The sequence below is a fragment of the Xiphophorus hellerii genome, chromosome 6 (genome assembly GCF_003331165.1).
Source record: "Xiphophorus hellerii strain 12219 chromosome 6, Xiphophorus_hellerii-4.1, whole genome shotgun sequence".
Taxonomy (NCBI): domain Eukaryota; kingdom Metazoa; phylum Chordata; class Actinopteri; order Cyprinodontiformes; family Poeciliidae; genus Xiphophorus; species Xiphophorus hellerii.
In genome coordinates, this window is record NC_045677.1 from 2,388,529 (window position 1) to 2,407,977 (window position 19,449).

The window sequence follows — 19,449 nt, forward strand, 5'->3', positions numbered from 1 at the left end:
ATTTTATCAACAAGCTATTCATGTAGTCACATCGCAGTTTAATGTATGTGGTTTTGTGTTTTGCAGGAAACTCGACTTGGAAAGTTAATCAACGATGTGAGGAAGAAAGCCAGTAATGAAGACCTTGCAAAACGAGCCAAGAAACTGTTAAGAAACTGGCAAAAACTGATCGAACCCGGGCCGACTGGGCCTGCCAGCGTCCCCGGATCCACCAACGGCAATTCTCACCCCTGCCGGACGGAGTCCTCTCCGGCAGACCTTTCTGTCTCTGGGAAAGGCGTCCCTGAGGTGAAAACCAGAAACGATGTCCACAACACGTACTCGCCGAAAGCTGAGAAATCAAGCGGCCGTAAGCGGCGGGCGGAACAGAGAGACAGTGGGGTGTACTTGCCTGAGAAAATCTCCAGGATGTCATCGTACGACAATTCAGTTTCACCGCCCACCAATGGAATCGCAGGCAGCCCAGAGACCCTACTTGACCAGGAGGTCGTCACGTCTCCTGATAGATCCCGGATAGACAATCTTGAAAATGACAAAGTTAACAGGATTCCAATAAATGCTGTCAAGCCTCGGCCCAGCTCTCCTGGAGCGGCGAAACCACTTAGTACTTCCTCTCTAATAAAAGTTGCTGTGATGCAGCAACAGGCTCGATTGGACGAAGGAGGAGGAGGAGGAGGAGGAGGTTACCAAGCCAGAAGTCCACGCAGCGTCACTTCCAGTCCGAGGAGTGCTAAGCAAGACTCTGTATCTAAGCGCTCTTCAGCATTCGCAGCTAAAGGAACGCCAATCCCAAGCCCATCTTCCAGAGACTCTCCCTTGCCTTTTTCTCACTCTGTGTCCTCCCCAGGACCAATGTCTTACGCAGATAAGGTGACGCATTCTTTTCACAGGTCTTCAGTGCCGCCGGCTGCTTCATCAGATATTCCGTCTCATTGCCCAACCCAAGACTTTTCTGCAGCGCTGGAATCCCCGTCGGTCTCCCCCTCCCTACTTCTTCCTCAGCTGAACTCTGACCCACACAGATCAATGTTCGAGGGAACCACAGCCGTGTCCGACGACGCGGACGGGACAGCGGTACAGAACTCTGAACATAAAAGGAGAAAGTACAGGCCAAGAGACTTCTCTGTGAACTTGGACGGTCAGAAAGTAGAGGACTCAACGAAGCCTGTGAGATTAAAAGAACGCAGAATAACGTTTGACCCGGTCACAGGCCAGATCAAACCCTTGGTGCATAAAGAACCTTCTCAATCAGAGGACGTCCCCACTCCAGACCCCGCAGAGTCCCGGCAGAGAGCCCAGAGCGTTGTCCCACAGTCCACTGCCACCACCTCGGCCCCCGGCCCTAGTCCGGCCCCCGGTGCCGGCCCAAACCCCTTCCACCAGACCAACTGGAAGGAACTGTCTCGAAACGAAATCATCCAGTCCTACTTGAACCTTCAGAGCAACGTGCTCACCTCCTCAGGGGTCCAGGCCCCCAGCGCACACTTTTTCATGTCTGAGTATCTGAAAAGGGAAGAGCAGGAGAGCAAGGAGTCGAGGACGAGCCACGTCTTACAGACGGATCGCCTGACAGGGGACTTACCAGGCGTAAGTCGAGACATCACAGAGGACGACTTGGACAGGATACACACACAGAACTGGCCCGGTGTGAATGGTTGCTACGACACCAAGGGCACCTGGTATGATTGGACAGAGTGCATATCACTGGACCCTCATAGGGATGAAAGCAAATTGAACATCCTGCCATACGTTTGCCTAGACTGAGAGCGTTTGGGAAGGCTGCTGTTTCTTTTCCACTCCTTTTTTCGTCTCGCCACAGAGACCAGATAGTTTGATCTTTTTTTTATTTTATTTTTTTAAATTTTGGTTTTGTTTGTCCACTGTGAGTTTGGTGAGAACCAGACCTACTAAACCCCCCTCCCCAAGGCTCATTCTGTGAAAATCACTTGAGACTTTGGTATTAAAAAGCATAATAATTGAAAGAAAAGTTAAGTTTGTAATATCAAGGGCTGTTTCTGTTTTGTTTTTTTAAACTGAAAGAGATGAGGTCTGTATTGCAGAGTGCTGCTGCTATAGCAATGAAGGGAGGAAAGAGAGGGCAGCATTATTTCTCTCAACCTGAAACGTCACTTCTGTTGGTGTGTGTCAGTCGTTGGTAATGCTTTTCAGGCTGAAATAATGCTCCTGCTTTGGTTTTCTCTCTCCTCGTTCCTGAAGGAGGATTTGCAGGATCCGGGGTTTGAACGAGGATGGGTTTGGGTTTGGCTGTTCTGTCCAGACCAAGATGCTGGTAGAGTTCATTTAGCACAGTCAGCGCTGAACGTGTCCAGAATATCCAAATACTGGAACATATTTAGCAGTTACAAAAGGCTTTATGTGAAATATAGAAAGTAAATTATAAATTTCTTATGTATACATCTATTTATTTTTGACCATTTCATTTATGGGATGTTCTAAACACCTTTTCAAAAAAAAAAAAAAATCTAGATTTTTTTTTTCGGTTTAAATTACAATGTTGTCATCATGAATCTCACCAACTTTTTTTTCTTTTTTTCTGTATTTGAGATTGGCTAAATATTTTGGTTAGTGACATTCCAAATCAACTATCCAGCAACTTTAACTCTTTCTGTCTTATAAGGGTCCGTTCAGTGTCAGGGCACACATTTCAAATGGTTCCAAAAGTGCTGATTACTCATTTGAAACAGGTCAATGGGGGGGCAAAACCAATCTGGAAGGATGTGTTCAAATTCTCAAACCCATTTACTTACCTCTGAAGACATTTGCCTTCTGAAGTTCTGTCTCATTATTTGAGTGAACCAACCCAGGTGAAGGTATAGGTCCCCATGTGACGTTCCCAAAGGTCACCTAGATATCTGCAGGTAGGATTCCTTTTGCATTCAAGTCAGTGGAAAAGGCATCAGGATCAAACATTCTTGGAATTTCTCATCCGATGAGCAGCAGTATTTGATTTGAGTCCATCTTAAAAGCACCACTCCCTCCCTCACTCACATGATTTCAATCAAGATCTGCCTCTGTGTAGCCTCTCTGTTCATTCATTCTTTAGTTTTTTTTTTTCTCTTCCCTACCAATGTGCCTTGGTAAAATGGTAAATCTGGATTTGCTTCCGCATTAAACATGCCTGTCGGTACTTTAATGCGCCAGAATTCAAAGTCCCATGATTGAAGCCCCCCCCCCCCCCCCCCCCCCATGGTACGTGCAGTGATTTCTGTTACTTTTGTAAACAGTGATCTGGGGAAAGATGAAGCTTTCACCAAGCTGCAGGCGATGGTAAAAAAAACAACAAAAAACTGCACAACACAGCTGGCAATAAGGACAAATGCTACCACAGGTTAAGAATATGTTTCTGAAGTTCTGGCTGGGGCGTCTTTATTTGTTCAGTGTTTAACATCTCTAAATTGTTTGAAAAATAAATGATCTAAATTCTCAATTTCCTTACCTGGTTTGTGACTCTTTTCCAGGGCGGGTCTGGCTCATGGAGCTTAATGTTAGAGTGACACGTTTAAAAGTCTAGTTTTCAAGTGGATTGGTCACCATAGGTTTTGAGAGTGAAAATTTGTTTCTTAAACCTTTCCAGTGCTGTTGGATCTTTCTTTTTTTTGTCATGTTGCTATGGTAACTGAACTTTAATATTAAACCTTTAAAGAAGGACCAGGGTTTTACTGAGAAATCACACAAATAAAAACTGTTTACAGGTTCTCAATGTGATTAAAGTATGGGGAGTTTATTAACAATGGATCCAAAATGTCAAATACTTCAGGCCTCAGCCAGTTCGTATTTGAATTTTAAAAAGAGAAGCTTGTATTCATTACACAGTGATCTGTTTCAGGTGTTTATTATGGTGATCTGTTGCAGCTAATAGAATTGAAAAACTAATAAAACTGTACTGGTGAGTTTATGCAGTAAATATTTTAAGTTAGTATTTTTATATGAATGATTGTCAGTGCAGTGGTCAGCCTGTGGATCTGAGGCCCAGCAGGTTTCTGTCAGCTGGTGTTTTTCCTCCAGCCTCTGTTCTCTGGAGAACTGTGTGTTGCAGCTATACTGCTTGCCATTATCCCTGTTGCTTTAGAACCTTTTTCTAAGATGTTTTCCTTCCACTCAACCTTCAATTGATATTTTTACATGTGGCACTTTATATGTGCCACAAGCTATGTATATAGCTTTTTCAGCAATAGCCACAAATATATATATTTTTGACTTGGTCTAATATAGTTTTATTTTTTTTTTAAGTTATAAGTTATAGTTATGTCATAATAATATTAAAAAGAAATGTGAAATATTTCACTGTGTAATGAATGAGTTTTGAATAATTGAAGTAATTTCAAGGCTGCTCAGCGGTGCACTTAGTAGCACTGGTGCCTTTTAGCAAGAAGGTCCTGGGTTCAAATCCTGAACCTGGGTCTTTATTGAGTCTGCATGTTCTTGTGCATGTGTGGGTCCTCTTTTGGTTCTCTCTGGGTACTCTGACTCCATTCCAAAGTCCAAGAACACGACTGCTAGGTTAATTGATCACTCTAACTTGTCCTGTGTTGCCCTGGCGACCTGTGATATTCTAATGAACTCAGATGAACCTGTTCTCATCATTTCTTCCTTCTGGTAATTTTAGTTTTGAATATCAGTCGTAAACAAAATTAGATCTGGAGCCCAGGTGGACCCTGCAGTCTTTTTATCTGAACTCTGCGTTCAATTAGGGACCAACAATGACTTCTCTGAAAAGATGTGAACCCAGCTGAGACACAAGAACCAACAACTTATAAATCTTCTAGCATGTTTATTAAATGCTTTTCAATCATTTACAAAATACTGGTGTAAACATAAAAATGATCTCATTCAATTGTCTGCAAACAAGAAACGAGATGAAAACAATTCAGGAAGTGAACTGTGTTTGAATTATTAAATGCTCCTTAGCTGCTTAGTTCACTTTTGTCTTTGGCCGGCTGTGCTTATCAGCCCAAATACCAGAGCAGATCCCTGTGTAAGATTATTAAAATGGCACATTTAGCAACCAAGTCAATTTTCATACATTTTTAAGAACTTTACCACTAATTCTGCTAAGCTACATTTCTGTTAGAACCCAGAGTGCAGAGGTTGTTCTTTTGTCATGCATTATTATGGACATCTACCCAGTATGTCCAGAAGGGTGTGCAAAAAGTCCAGTTTGTGTCAAAAATATGTTATGTAAGCGGTTATTGCTCAGTGCAATATGAATTTAGTTGGAAGAACTAATCTGAAAGGTCACACAATGTATCAAGACCCCAGATGTAATATTTTTTTAAAATCCTAAACAGCCATTAAAAATGAGCTCTGTGTCTGACCTTTTTATGACCACTGCTTGCCCTTTGAGACTCAGTTTGGTTGCTTAATCATGTCACACATTTAAACTCTTTACATACTATCTGACGCGGATATCTGGATGTGTAATGATTCTCCCTTCCTGTGACAGAGTCAACTCTGAGCACACCTGGATGACATCATCAGGAACACAGCTGTGGCCTGATCATGACCACACAGACAGAGAATCTCCACCTGCTGTGAGGTCAGAGACCAGACCAGATGCCATCGCAGCAGACAGTCTGTGAGAGGTGCAAGTTGTTTATTATTATTATTATTATCTGAGTTTACAAGTGAGTAAAGTCCTCTGAAATTAAGTTTGAGATTACTCCCTGATAAAGCTATGTGCTATTATCTTTTGTTGGGGTCAGTCTAAGATCATCCATCTTTTCCACGGAGTGAGGAGGAAGCTGTGATGTGATTTATATTTGTTATATTCATCTAGTTTAAATGTACATGTTTTTATTCCCAGATTAAGAAACTGGTTAGTCTGAAAAATGTAAATACTAACAGCACGGACATCATGTTTACGGACATCAGTATCCTGGTAAGCCATCTGAAGCTAGACGTGATGAACCCTTCGGCATTACGTCATGCCAGCAGCTCGCTATCTTCACTGCTTTAAAAAAAAAAACTTTTTTTCCCCTGTGACTCAGAAAAGTGCGACAATCCGTCTCGTCCGCTGCACGTCTGGTATGCAGGGTGGGCCCTATGGATCACTCCCCCATTCAGGAATTTGGGAAGTTTCCTTCCATATAAGGACTTTTCGATATAAATCGCGACTAGAGGAAGAGAAGGGGGAGGTGGAGCCAAGGATCGATTAACAAAGTTAAACCAAAGAGTACACAAAGCAGCAAGAGAAATCCTTTCTTAATATTTGTGTGGAAACTTTTCCAACGACCCCTTGATACTTCCCACAGAAACATGTCTTAAGCTAAACTCGGGATTTGTCAACGAACTCTGACCTTCGCAGTGGAAATTACGACTCTCTTGGGTATTTTTAAAAATGTATTTTCTCTTTAGGAAGTTGGAAAATCCACGTGCACCATGACTAGTAGAGTTACGTCTAATGCTAAAGTCAAACGTTGCTAGCAAATTGAACTTCTTAACCCTGAGGCACGTTGCTAATGAACAGGTGTGGTTGTTAAGGAAAAGGTTTACGCCATCTTATTAAAATAGATTAAAAACCCTACTTACTATCTCACTCCTTAAATAATATTATTTATCATATAAGTTTCGAAGCATCCTTATTATTCCATAGGTACTACATACATGCATACGTACATAAAAGCCCTTGAACTTTTTCGTATTTTGTCACATTACAACCACAAGCATAAATATATTTCATTGGAGCTTCTTGTGAAAGACCAACGCAAAGTGGTATACAATTATGATGAAGAAAAACAAATCATACATGATTCAAAACATTTTTTACAAATGTTTCCTGACTACAAGACAGGAATCTTGCTTAAACAGCCTTATCAAATTATATAATCTAGTGCTCATGACGTATTTAATGTAAATGATAGCTTTCTAAAAAAGGAAGAAATAACCAACTTTGTTCAGGCTCCACCCAATAAAAATCCACCTCCATGCGGTGGTTCAAATTGCCCCGGTAAACCACACGCAGAAGCAGGCGGAATGAGAGCAGGGAACTATCTCTATATTTCTCTTTGACTGTTAAACCGTGGGAGCGCTCTAATTGGCGGCCGTAAAACGAGAGGAAGTAGTTAGTTCTCTTCAGGGTCTCATTGGCAGAGACAGTCGAAGATAATTAAGTGCATTTTTGTGTTCAGACGTCGGTGTGCTCCTTTTAATTTATTTGAGAAAAGAAGTGACAACAGTTTAACAATGGCTTCCTTCAACAAAGGCCCTGCCTATGGGTTATCTGCAGAGGTGAAAAATAAGGTAAGTGCGTTGTGTGTAATAATTGAAAACTAACTCGTAACAAAGTTTTCCTTCCGTTATTTACACGTGTAGTTTTCATGGAACGCGAGTCGCGAAGTCACCTGGCTTCCATTTTGCCACCCGTGGTCAGGTTTAAAGGTGGAGGTGAGAAGGAGACAAAAGCCTGGCATAAAAGTTAATTTTGTCTTTTTCACTTCTTGTCGTCAATAAACTAAACTTTTTAAACAACTTGAAATAATTTGTAGCATTAAGATATTGAAGTTAAATTTCCTTGTTTCTCGTGTTTACGAAAGTAAGTCTTAAAACCCATGGGCGTTGCCCATCGTGGCAACCAAGTTTTGTCGTTGTGGCAAAAACTTATCCCGCTTCCAACACTTTTTTCCCCGCGTGCAGCCAGCCGCCCTGCATTGTGATCCGCATTAGCAGATAATGTAATTCACCTATTAGTCCCTGTTATGAGTGTCCGTCATAACCCTATGTAAAGTCTGTCTCTTTTTCTGAGGTTGTTTCTCACTGCTCCCCTCCATTCAGTGCGTTTCCGCACTGTTGGTCGTCATTTAACTTTTTTGCGGTCATATTTCTAACCCCTGACTCCCTCTGTAAAAAAAAAGGTCCCCGTGTTTGTGAAACGCTTAACAAAATGAACCCACTAATGTGTAACTTCAGCGGCCTTCATGAGGGAAGCACCTTGTTTATACAAGGCAGCCTGCATACCTCTTCATCAGGAAGTCTGAATTTGGCTTCACTTCGGTGAAGTTCTGTTTTTGACTGCTTTTAAGGAATTCGGACCATCAGATCCGGACTCTGGACGATCAGAGTTGGGCGGGATTATTTTTTTGCACTAGAGACAAAGGCCATTATCAGTGCAATTTTTTTTGACATGATGGTCCTGCTTTAAAACTGTAGTTGAATTAATCAAGTAAGCTTGGTATCATCTGAAAACCTATCGCACTATATTTCTCTTGTTTTGGTTTGAATACCTGTACTCTTATTAAATGTTACCTATCTAATCCAACCAGAATAATTCTTATGGGAATCCTACATTTATTAACAATATGCCAAGCATAATATAAAATGTATGTTAAATTGCTTTAAATAAAAGTGTGAGTGATGGTCAACATAGATGACACTAGCAGAAAATCCCCCCACCCCCATGAGGCCAACCCGGTACCAACTTCATGGAGGTTATCCTAGGAATGCATTGTTGTACACTAAGTATACTCTCTAGAGTAGGGGAGGGTGACATGGACATAGAATTTTATTGCAATATTTAGTGGTACTTTTGTAATAATGGTAAAAATTATTAAAACAATTTTTTGGTAGCCTTATGGTTGTGACTGCATGACACAGCATATAGCACCACAAACTACTCTTGGAAAAAAAAAAATCTCATTTGAAAAAAATCTTCTGCAGGACACTTGAAGAAGTGTTTTCTATCATTAAGCTGCACAAAGTTCAAATTCTTTTAAAGGTAATTTTTTTCCCCCTCCCGAACTGCAAATGATGACCTGTAACTCTGGTTGTTGGTTCTGAGGACTGATCTGATACAAAGTGGTTTAGATTGTGACGACACTATTGAAATTTAAGAAGATTGAAATAATGTAAAGTAATCTAGTCTCTACTTGGTGATGTATTTAGATTTCATATTTCCCTGCTGGGTTGAATAAAGTACTTCTATTCTATTCTATTAGAAGCAGTCAGTGTGAATTCATTCAGTTATATGCCGACTTCAGTGTCGCTATCAGCTGATGCTGGAGATTTGGTCATGCTTTTCATCATGCAAGGCAGTACGCCATGATGAATTTAACACATGATGTGTAATTATTTCATCCCTGGTTGTCCACATCTTTTGTTTTGTTTTAATGACTGAACCAGGCCGTATAAGTTGCACTTCTTGTTGTGAAGACCTTTCAGTTTTTTGGTTTTTCCTGTCTCTTTCCGAAGACTATAACATACCTCCACATCCCTCAGATATTTTTTTCCATCTGCATTCTTTGGATGTGGCCTTGTTTGGGAGAAGGGGTCAAAGCCCCCCTCCCCATCCTTCCCTCTTGTCTTCAGCAGAAACTATGTGGATTTCCCTCTGTCTCCTGCTGCCTCTCTCCTTGCTCATTGCAGTGGCATTTCCTTTCATAACTCAGAAATGCGAGGCATTTAAAAGATGCCGTTTTTCACAAGTTCACACATTAAGGTAATTGACAACGTGGTTTTTTTTGGAGGGGTGGGGGGTTAAAATAAAACCTGAAGTGTAAAACTTGAGCTTGGTGATGATGTTACCATGGGCTACATTTAAAGGAAGACTACCTGATGGCTTATTTGGGATTAAAGGAATCGCACCAAAGTGGGAATCTAATTTCTCTTTGTTTGGTGTTGGAGGCAGAATGAGTTTGTGGTTCTTAAAAGACAATTTTCTCCATCTCCATGGAACAGCAGATGAAAATGGGATATGAATGAGAGGTTTAGACCTTTTCCCTTTGAAACGTCCTTAAACATACAGATGACTTGTTCTGTGAGAAGTTTAGTTTGTCAGCTACAGTAACCTATTTGCTTGTTGGTGCAGAACGTGTTCTCTCCCTGGATCAGCACGCCGAGTTCTTCTTCTTGTTGCCTCATTGAGCTTTTTTTTTTTTTTTACTCTATCGCTGTGGGATAAATTCCTAGTGCTCAGCTTGTCACTGTAAATTACATCTTCCAGATTCTTTGTGGGCAATCCAGCTTGCCACTGTTGTCTTTAATAGGTGGCTATCTGAAGGAAGGGAGTTTAATTAGAAAGTAGCTGTTCCTTAGAGTGCAGCCAGCTGTGAGCTCTTCTGTGGTGTTGTTGGGCCTGGAGAGTCTGTGCGCACATACACACACACACACACCATTCAACACCTTCACTGGGGGAACAGAGGTGTTGATCTGTTTCACTCTGGGTCTCCCCCTGTTCCTGTCACTGCAGACCCAACCACTGTTTATGTGACCACAGTTGTCTTCCTGCAGGCCAAACACTGGCTGCTGTTCTCCTGCTTACTGTCTCAGTGACAAATGAAAATCTTAGAAATCAGTAACCACTCACACTCCCGCCCCATTTTTAGCAACTTGGCTCTCTGTGGTTCTCAGGAAAACGGAGCAGCTTAGCAAACAGGAAGTCGGTGTGTGTTGCATTTTTCTTTTATTTATGTGACAAACCCCTCTATGGCCACTGCTATGAGCAATGAGGCAGACATCTTAAAGAGACAGTATTATGTAAAATCCACTTTTTTGAGCTTTACATTGTGTTATATTGTTGTCTCATCAAAAATCCACCTGGAGTGTTGCTTTGATTCTTCCATGCATGTTTGAGAAATGCTTTAATCTCCATGGCAGCTGGGCAAAAACGCCTGGTTGGACCTGGCCCCGCCTTCAAGGTGCAGCTTCTCCTCGGAGCAGCCGAGAGCCCAAACCCTCTGGAGGAAGCAAAGTGTAGAACAAGGAGCTGGTTTTTACAGCTACTTACCTGTACAAAACTGGTACAAATGTTATTAAAGGGTTAACAGAGGAGCCATGTTGTGGCTCCTCTGTTTTTGTTTTAGAGAAAAGTTTTTAAAGAGACAGTGGCCCAACTGCAAGGTTATAAATTACAATATAAATTTTTTTCATTTCATATATACAGCATTTTATAACTGAAGTTAACATAGTTACTTTGCCATAAAATGATGCTGTAATTCCCTCAAAGTACATTCAGACACAAGTGGGTTCCTCCAGCTGATGAATTTATTAAAAATTCAGCACATGAAAACCGAATAAAACAAAACACAATAGCAATTTTCTCTTGTGAAAATAATACAAATCTTGAACCCCTGCAGACTTATTAAATACACATTACCATCTAATGAGTGAATCCATCAAGCCAGGAGGAGATCTTGGTGGAAATTAGGGTTGCACTCATAAACTTGGCCTGATTTTCTTCATTTTGAGAGATCGATCAATATTTACAAGAAAAACTAATCGTATCTAGTCTGAAAATCAGCCACTGTCATCTTTTGCTCTGCAGTGAGAGAGGGCTGAATGAGGTTCCATCTGCACATTTGCGGTTAACAATCACCTCATTGTTGCCAAGTTGGTGATCTTTTTGCTGTTTCAGTGACTTTTTAAAGAAAATCGATAAATCGTCAGTTTTTTGTTATTTTTTAAGATTAGTGATTGGCCAGAGAGTTGCTGTATCACTAGGGCTACGTTCACACTGCAGCCTGAACTGACCCAATTCCGATGTTTTGTTTTTTTTATGTAATGTGACCTGTATCCGATCTTTTCATGACAGTCTGAATAGCACAGGTCACATTCTTTTCGAATGCGACCGATATCCGATACGTATCCGATTCAAATGTGACCTACCGTTCTGGTCGCATTCAGCCGAATTTGAACGTCACTGATGCTCAATAAATCTCACTATTCTGCGTCCTGATACGCGCAAGCGGGAAGAAAACCAACAACCATGACGGACTATAATGAGGATTAAGTTGTTAATATGCTGCTCTGGTCAAACAACAACTTCAAATGTGTAAAGCCCAGTTCACACTACACGATTTTAAAATTTTCAAAACCTGAGACCACACACTAGCCGACAAAAATCGTAAGTATAACGGGTTTGATCGTGCAGTGTGTGGTGTCCAGCCAAACGGCAAGAGCACACGAGCTGATTTCTCTCACCGACATTCAGATTCCAGACAAAATCCCACCAATATCATACGTGATTTTAGAGTAAACAAACACGACTGACAACGTAGAAGCAATAGCGATAGTATGTGCCCTTATTTTAAGCATAAAAGATGTAACAAATGGAAAAGGCCTCTTGAAGGCGATGCTAGGGAGGCGAGTTATGTTTTTACCATTTGTGTGTTTAGATTGTTTTCCGTTAGATCGTTTAAGCTTCATCGGTTAATTAGTTATTGCTGTTTTAATGTTTATAGTTACTTTGAGAACAATGGGCACAAAATAATGGCTACAAGTCTAATTAAGTAATTTTAAAGCCAGGCATTAATCAATGTTTTACTAGTGACAATTACAATCTACCTGTAATGCATGTGGCTAGCATTAGGTAAAGTCCTGACTGAATGAATAACCTTATCATTATAACCAATCTATGTCACGTTAACGATGAATAGCTGAAAAGTTACCAGGTTTATCAACTGCAGTAGCAACTTCGCTCCAACTCCTCTCCTTGTCATTTCTGTGGATATTCTTTGCACAAAATGTTGTCATGTTATTTCCACGCATCATCTCCGATGTCAACTGCGCCATGTCAGCTGTTGGGGAGGGGAATCTGTGCTTTCTGATTGGCTACCTGTCACATTCAACAGGCTGCGTTCTTGCTCCCACACGAGAAAACTACACACTACTTCGGCAAACACTGAGCACTTCTTCTTTTTATGGTGGTTGGCAGAACACTGAGAACACTAACACTATTGCGCCCTCTACTGCGCATGCGGGACATTTTCAGGTGGTTGCCCGTTCACACTGCATTACACATACAGGTCGCATATGTTTGGCAGTGTGAACAGCTCCGGCAAAAAAATCCAATTTGACAAAAAATCGGAATTGGGTCACTTCAGGGCAGTGTGAACGCAGCCTAGTGGAAATGAATGCTTTTAATCTGCTTACAAATACAAAACTGTAAATTAATGCATTTACTGTTTGAAAATCTGGAACTATGTGAAACACATATTTGACCTCTGACCTTTGCCTGGCCAGATTGCACAGAAGTATGACCCTCAGAAAGAAGAGGAGCTCAGGATCTGGATCGAGGACATCACCGGCTGCCCCATCGGACCAGACTTCCAAAAAGGCCTGAAAAATGGAGTCATCTTGTGCGAGTAAGTGGTGCTCCCAGGAGTCCACCATGCTGAGCCTCAGGAGTCTTGATTGTGTGTTTTTTAACTTGCTAACTTGATTTTAACTTGAAATTATCTTCTTCTTTTCTCCAGCCTCATCAACAAACTGCAGCCAGGCTCTGTGAAAAAGATCAACCAATCAGCTCTGAACTGGCATCAGGTGAGTTAGCTGGCCATTAATCTGTTTTTCTTCTGAACCACTGCAAGGAGTGGCTCCTTCACAGAACAGAAGGCTGTTTGTTACACAGCTACAGACATGACCATTAACAGCACTCCAAGTCATGCCTTGTCATGATGGCTTCCTGCTGATTAGTTGCAGAACTGGCTTTCTGTCTGAGCTTTTTATTAAAGTAAAGAACTCATGCAAACAGTGTAAATCTTGAATAAACATTGGATTTGGTGTGGTCTTAGCTGGAGAACCTGACCAACTTCATCAAAGCCATCACAAAATACGGCCTGAAGCCTCATGATATCTTTGAAGCCAACGACCTGTTTGAGAATGGCAACATGACGCAGGTCCAGACGACGCTGCTCGCCCTCGCCAGCATGGTGAGTCCTCAACTAACCTTGACAGACACCTTCTACACCCATTATGTCTTACAGCGGGTCCTGTTTAGTTCCAGTCCATGCTTTAGTTTAGTGCTGAATCTAAAGGTTAACATGTAGGCATCTAAATTTCAAGTCTATAAAAAGACTCGTATGTCCAGATTTAAATTTTTTGCTTCTTTTAAATTTTGAGTTTATGTTCCTTTAATTTTTCAGTTCTAGCCAGGGAATTGCTGTGCCAAAAGTTAAAGATGGTGGAGCAAACCCACCTGTTGGAGCTGCTTTATTGCCCAACATTCATCCTTTTCTACAAACCAGTGAAAGGAAAAAAAGTCTCATAAAACTTTCTTTGGCTTAGGGAATTAAAATGAATACATTGTTACTTGAGCCATCAGCTCATTAAGAAGAGCCTTTATTTAAACAGATTAAGGACAATGACATGATTAAGGAAATGGTTGGCTTAATCCTGTTGTTAGTAACCAATATGATGCTGACTGTACAGACACATTGCAATGTGATGTCATATGGCAAGCTCCCCCCCTCAGTTATGCTAGCTTGACTTTGACAACCTTAACATGTAGCTGTACCGCAGAATTCAGTGTGTTTTGTTTCAAGGAAAAAAAAGGCAACCCACAGGCTAACTGACAGATCATCAGCAGAGCGGGTGTTTAAATTAGTTAACAAGTTGCCGCTGTCTTCAGATAATCACTTATTAATAATTGGTAAATAAACATCAAGCCTGAAAACACAATACTGCAACAGACTGAATGTTCTGCTCTTTGTGTGGGAAGTGTTTCACAACAATGCAATTAATGTATCGGGATTAATTGCAAAGAAATATGCAGTCAATTGCTATGGCAACAAGTCTGCGTGGCACAGCTGACACCGAAAGCAAGAAAAGAGTGCAAATGGCTTTGAGTTAATCTTCAATGCTTTTTGTGTTATTTTTCCCATCCCTGTGGTGCTATGGTAACCATGGCAGCACGTAAAGTTGCAGTGGCCCCCGGCTCTCTATTTCAGTGCTATTCTTTTTTTTTTCTTGTAATTTTTCTTTAAATATACGGAAATCTGTTTGTTTGGGGGGGTTTTTGCGTGACTCTTTGTGATCGCAGAATTGCAAAAAGCTGGACATATTGCATAGGCTAATTTGTAGAAGATTCAGATTCATTGCAAAAGCAATTGTCTCTCATGCTAAATCAAATAAAACACCAACACGTATATTTAACATAAGTTACTAAATGAGTACATATTGGTTTTTGTAATTCATGAAAGTCTAAAATCTATATCATAATGGTGTTAAATGAAACCTGCTGGAATCCCATTAGTGGTAATCAACTTGGTTAAACATAAGTACAGGGTAAACCATTTTACAGTAAAGTAGAATTATTTTCAACTTTAAAGATGTTTTTATAATGGATGTTGGAGTTCAGATGTCAGCATTGTAGTAATCAGAGAATATGTCAGTAGTTTTGGGTTTCTGTGTTCTGGCTTTCATGTGTCTCATTTGGTGTTTTTTGTTTTTTTCCTCTGCTTTAGTACGAGTGTAAGAACTCCTTGAACAGTTTTTTGTCCTCTGCCAGGCTAAGACCAAGGGCTGCCAGTCCCGGGTGGACATCGGCATCAAGTATGCAGACAAACAGGAGCGGATGTTTGATGAGGAAAAGCTGAAGGCTGGACAGTGTGTCATCGGCTTACAGGTGTGTATTAGTTAGTAGCTCCTCCCCATATTTAGAGTTACTGTTTCCCATGACTGAATGCATATTGGTATGCAGTGACTGTTAGTGTCTTTGGGAAAACAACCTGCATCTGGGTCTAGATTTTTTCTTCAGATTTTTGTAGAAAATGTTTGAGCTAACATGCCCTCTTCTCTTGGTGCACAGTGTGAAACTAGAATAGCTGCTGACTTCATAAACAGCCTGTTTCAGTATCTGCTTTGCTCATTGTTCTGGTAATGCTTTTGTTTATTGCCTCGTTGCTAAGGAACTTGTCACTTGGACATAAGTGCTCCCTCAGTACTGCAAAAACTTGATCTACAACTTACTGTTTTCAGCATGCTTAGGTGCGGTGTTGCAACAACAGCTGACTGAAACTTTGAATCATGCATTAATGGATCAGTGGATAAACAAGCCTCACATTTCTCCACACTTCAAATACTGCCATAATCCAGCCCATCCTGTCTGCTTTAGCTCTTGTCTTTTGCCCTTCCCTTCTGCAGATGGGGACCAACAAGTGTGCCAGCCAGGCTGGGATGAATGCGTATGGCACCAGGAGGCATTTATATGACCCCAAGGTTCAGATACAGCCCCCCATGGACAACACCACCATCAGCCTGCAGATGGGAACCAACAAGGGAGCGAGTCAGGTACTGCATCACTGCCTCATTATGCCACTGCTCTTGGGCTACAGGGGAAGTGAGCATAGAGAAGAGGGGGCGGTATTACCTAAAAATATTATATATGATCATATTCCACATTTTCTGCTTTTTTTTCTAATTGGACTTGGCCAAACAAACATGTAACTTCAAAACATTTTGTTTTCCATTTTCCTTAAACAGCCACCAGAATGAAAAATATATTTGTATATAAACAGTGATGTCAGTAACGCGTTACGTCGGACCACTTTTTTCAGTAATGAGTAATGTAACGCGTTGCTATTTGAAATCCAGTAGTCAGACTACAGTTACTTATCGAAATCACTTTGCGTTACTATCTTCTTTTGTTATTTAATCGTATTTCCTCTACGCGTCTTGTCAAGTGACCGACGTCTCTATGCGACAGAAATGTAAACAATGGAGGGAGATGCGCATTTTGTTGGTGGAAAAACTGAAACTATTTTGAGTTTCTGTGACCAAGTCCGATTATTATAAGCGGCTTTCGGCTTTTTTTTTTTTTTTTTTAAGTCGCTTGCAAATTTAATGAGTGGCAGGTTGCGCCTTTTTGGGCTCGTTTTTGAACATGAAGTTGCTCATTTGGGCTTGGAAATAAGCAGAGACTCATAATAAATCCCAGAATTTGTCCGTCATTAAGGTAGTTTTAGTCAGGCTCTACCTGTCCATCATTTCCCGGATGATCCGTCCCGCTGTGTCTTTGTTAATGTCAAGTTAATATATTACCTCTGAAAGACGTAGAGCTTCGCGTTGCGCTCCAGAAAACTGCAAACATCGAGACCAATTTGAACAGCGCAATAAACTTGAAAACAGCCACGAATAAACGTGTCCGTAGTTGCCAATAATTATAATGGCAACTTAATGCCATTATATTTATTAATATTAAGATAAGTGTCACAAATCTGTGCAGCCATCTGAGTTGTGGAGCTGCAGGAGGAGCTCTGTGCTTTGACACCAAACGCAGGGCCGTAACGCAGAACCTGGAGGCTGGGGGGATATATGGGGGCTTAAAATCCTTCTTAGAGTTTTCCAGTTTTCTTAGAGTTTTCCAGTGGACTACGGAAGAGGATTGGGGCCACCGGAAAAAAAAAAAAGAATTCTGAGATTAAAGTCAGAATTCTGACTCTAGAATTCTGACTCTAGAATTCTTAATCTCAGAATTCTTTTTTTTTTTCGGTGGCCCTAATCCTCTTCCGTAGTGGACCACACAAATTACTCACGTTTTTTGTTTTTCTTTTTTAGACTGTTGTAACCATTAAACAATCTCCTCTTCAGTTCAACCTTGTAAGTGGAGACACATTGTTGATGTTACCATTATAAAATAGCTTACAATTAAGTATTGGCAAAGCTCAATGTAATTTTCACAGGAGGCGGAGCGTTGTTGTTAGCAGCTGCTGAAAGTAACTAAAACAGTTATTTTTAATGTAACTTAGTTACTTTCCAAATCAAGTAGTCAGTAATCTAACTAAATTATTTTTTCAAGGAGTAATCAGTAATCCGATTAAAGTTACTTTTTCAAAGTAACTATGTACGTATATAAATATATACAAAATCACACAATACGTTGTCACAGAAAACATAAAATTCATAACAATATAAATATAAACTAATTTTGCCCAACATAAAAACTGTGTAAATAAAATACTTAAGTACTCAAATGAAACCAACTGCTTGTGTACTGTATTCAACTTTAGTTTTACGAGATGTTCTTGTTGCCCCCTCAAAACTAAGTCTTGTTTTCAGCATTAAAGGAAATCTTCCTCTTAAAAATGCTCAGCACCAATATGTCGCATAAAAACCTGCAAGAAGTAAAAGCTTATGCTCACTTCCTATTGGTCAGGCACTTTAGTCACTTTCATTGCTTCGTCTGTTTTACATCTCCATTGAAACAGCAACTGTCAGTGTTCTGGGTTTTATATTGCTGCAGCCTGGATGGAAAATGATTGTCATGTTTTTCCTCCAGGCTGGGATGACCGCTCCTGGGACCAGGCGGGCCATCTATGACCAGAAACTGGGCACAGACAAGTGTGACAACAGCACCATGTCCCTGCAGATGGGGTACAGCCAGGGAGCCAATCAGAGCGGCCAGAACTTTGGTCTGGGACGGCAGATCTATGACTCCAAGTACTGCCCCAAAGCCGGAGAAGTCCCCGATGATCAGAACGGCGCCGGCAGTGGACGAGAATACTTCCCCGACTACCATGACGAAGGTTACCAGGGCTACCAGGAAGAGGAGCGGGTGTACCATGACGACGGGACAGATTATTAAAAGGAGGGAGGTGATGTTAGACAGCATGGAGGCAGGCAGACGGGGTTTTTTAATATCCACAGGATGTTGAGCTGCCTTTTCAGGTCCCATCCTTTTTTAGCATTGTATGAATTTGTCGTTAGCTCTAATTGATACACATATCATGATGAACTGTATTTTTGTGATTCGTCTTTTTTTATACTTAAAAATATATAGTGATTCCACCTGAAACCAATGGTTTGACTTGGTTTATTGTTAGCACCAGAACGTTTTGTGCCAAAGTTACAAAGTTGGAATTTGTTGTCCCAAAAGCTGATTTTTGTTTCGTTTTCTTTTTGTTGTTTTTGTTACATGAAGGGAGAACCCCTGGCGTTCTACATGAAACTAACTTTGGGTAGTTTTTGAGAATCCTATAATATGTAATTTGTGGGAAAAATCCCTCTTATATCTGTAGTTTCTATAATGGCTGCATCATGTTGACATTCATTCCTGTGAATACGACTGTACATTTCTGTGTTATACTGTCAGTATGTTTAGTCCAGTATTGGTCATTGACCTTAGTGAAATCACTTTTTCAGATGAGGGATAAAATACAGATCTTGTTGGAGCAGGTTTTTTTTTCGTCCTATTCTTACAAACGTCTTCCTTTCTTATCTTTAGTGCAGGAAATTGTTGCTTTGTTTGCATAACCAGTCCAACTGGACAAATGTTTGTTTTTTCTTTGGACCAGAGGCTGCAGGAGTTTCCAACATTCCAAGCAAGAATACTGGATTTATTGTTTTTCAGTGACTGTTTAAGTGAATATTTCATGAACAATGGTTGACATGCGAACAATCTTAACATTATGTTTGATCATTTATGATGCTATTTATGCTGAGTCTGAACAATGTTTGCAATATTGTTGCCCATAGAGGAGAACTAAACATGTGAAAGTGGTTTAATAAAATGTATACATTAGTTGTGGTCTTTTTTTCTTCTTAATTTCTGACCTCAGGTTTTTACCCAACGGCAGGAAAAACTGGAATGTCCTGTTTCAGCACAGCCTCCTAACCCTGCACTTGAAGATGCTTCAGTTATTTATTTTGGCACGTCTTATGTTGAGTATTTCTCTAGTAGCTAGTGAAACATTTTCATACCAGAGTGATCTATCAGTTCAG

The 19,449-nt window shown here is 40.7% G+C and overlaps 2 protein-coding genes and 1 long non-coding RNA gene across 3 annotated transcripts in view; 2 read left to right on the forward strand and 1 right to left on the reverse strand.

Moving 5' to 3' along the window:
• Positions 1–3,452, forward strand: part of crsp7 (cofactor required for Sp1 transcriptional activation, subunit 7) — a 5,583-nt gene extending 2,131 nt beyond the window's left edge. Inside the window, exon 3 of the mRNA XM_032566464.1 lies at positions 67–3,452. Coding sequence (XP_032422355.1) covers positions 67–1,764 — 1,698 coding nt within the window. The 3' untranslated portion in view covers positions 1,765–3,452. The remainder of the gene's footprint in view (positions 1–66) is intronic.
• Positions 1–10,203, reverse strand: part of LOC116722259 (uncharacterized) — a 23,610-nt gene extending 13,407 nt beyond the window's left edge. Inside the window, exon 1 of the long non-coding RNA XR_004339733.1 lies at positions 10,111–10,203. This is a non-coding gene — a long non-coding RNA (uncharacterized LOC116722259). The remainder of the gene's footprint in view (positions 1–10,110) is intronic.
• cnn2 (calponin 2) lies at positions 6,996–19,249 on the forward strand. The gene is made up of 7 exons (XM_032566468.1): positions 6,996–7,260; positions 12,973–13,094; positions 13,206–13,272; positions 13,524–13,661; positions 15,239–15,355; positions 15,874–16,020; positions 18,008–19,249. The coding sequence occupies exons 1-7, from the start codon at positions 7,204–7,206 to the stop codon at positions 18,311–18,313; spliced, it is 954 nt and encodes a 317-aa protein (XP_032422359.1). The 5' UTR covers positions 6,996–7,203; the 3' UTR covers positions 18,314–19,249.
• Positions 19,250–19,449: the final 200 nt, after the last annotated feature.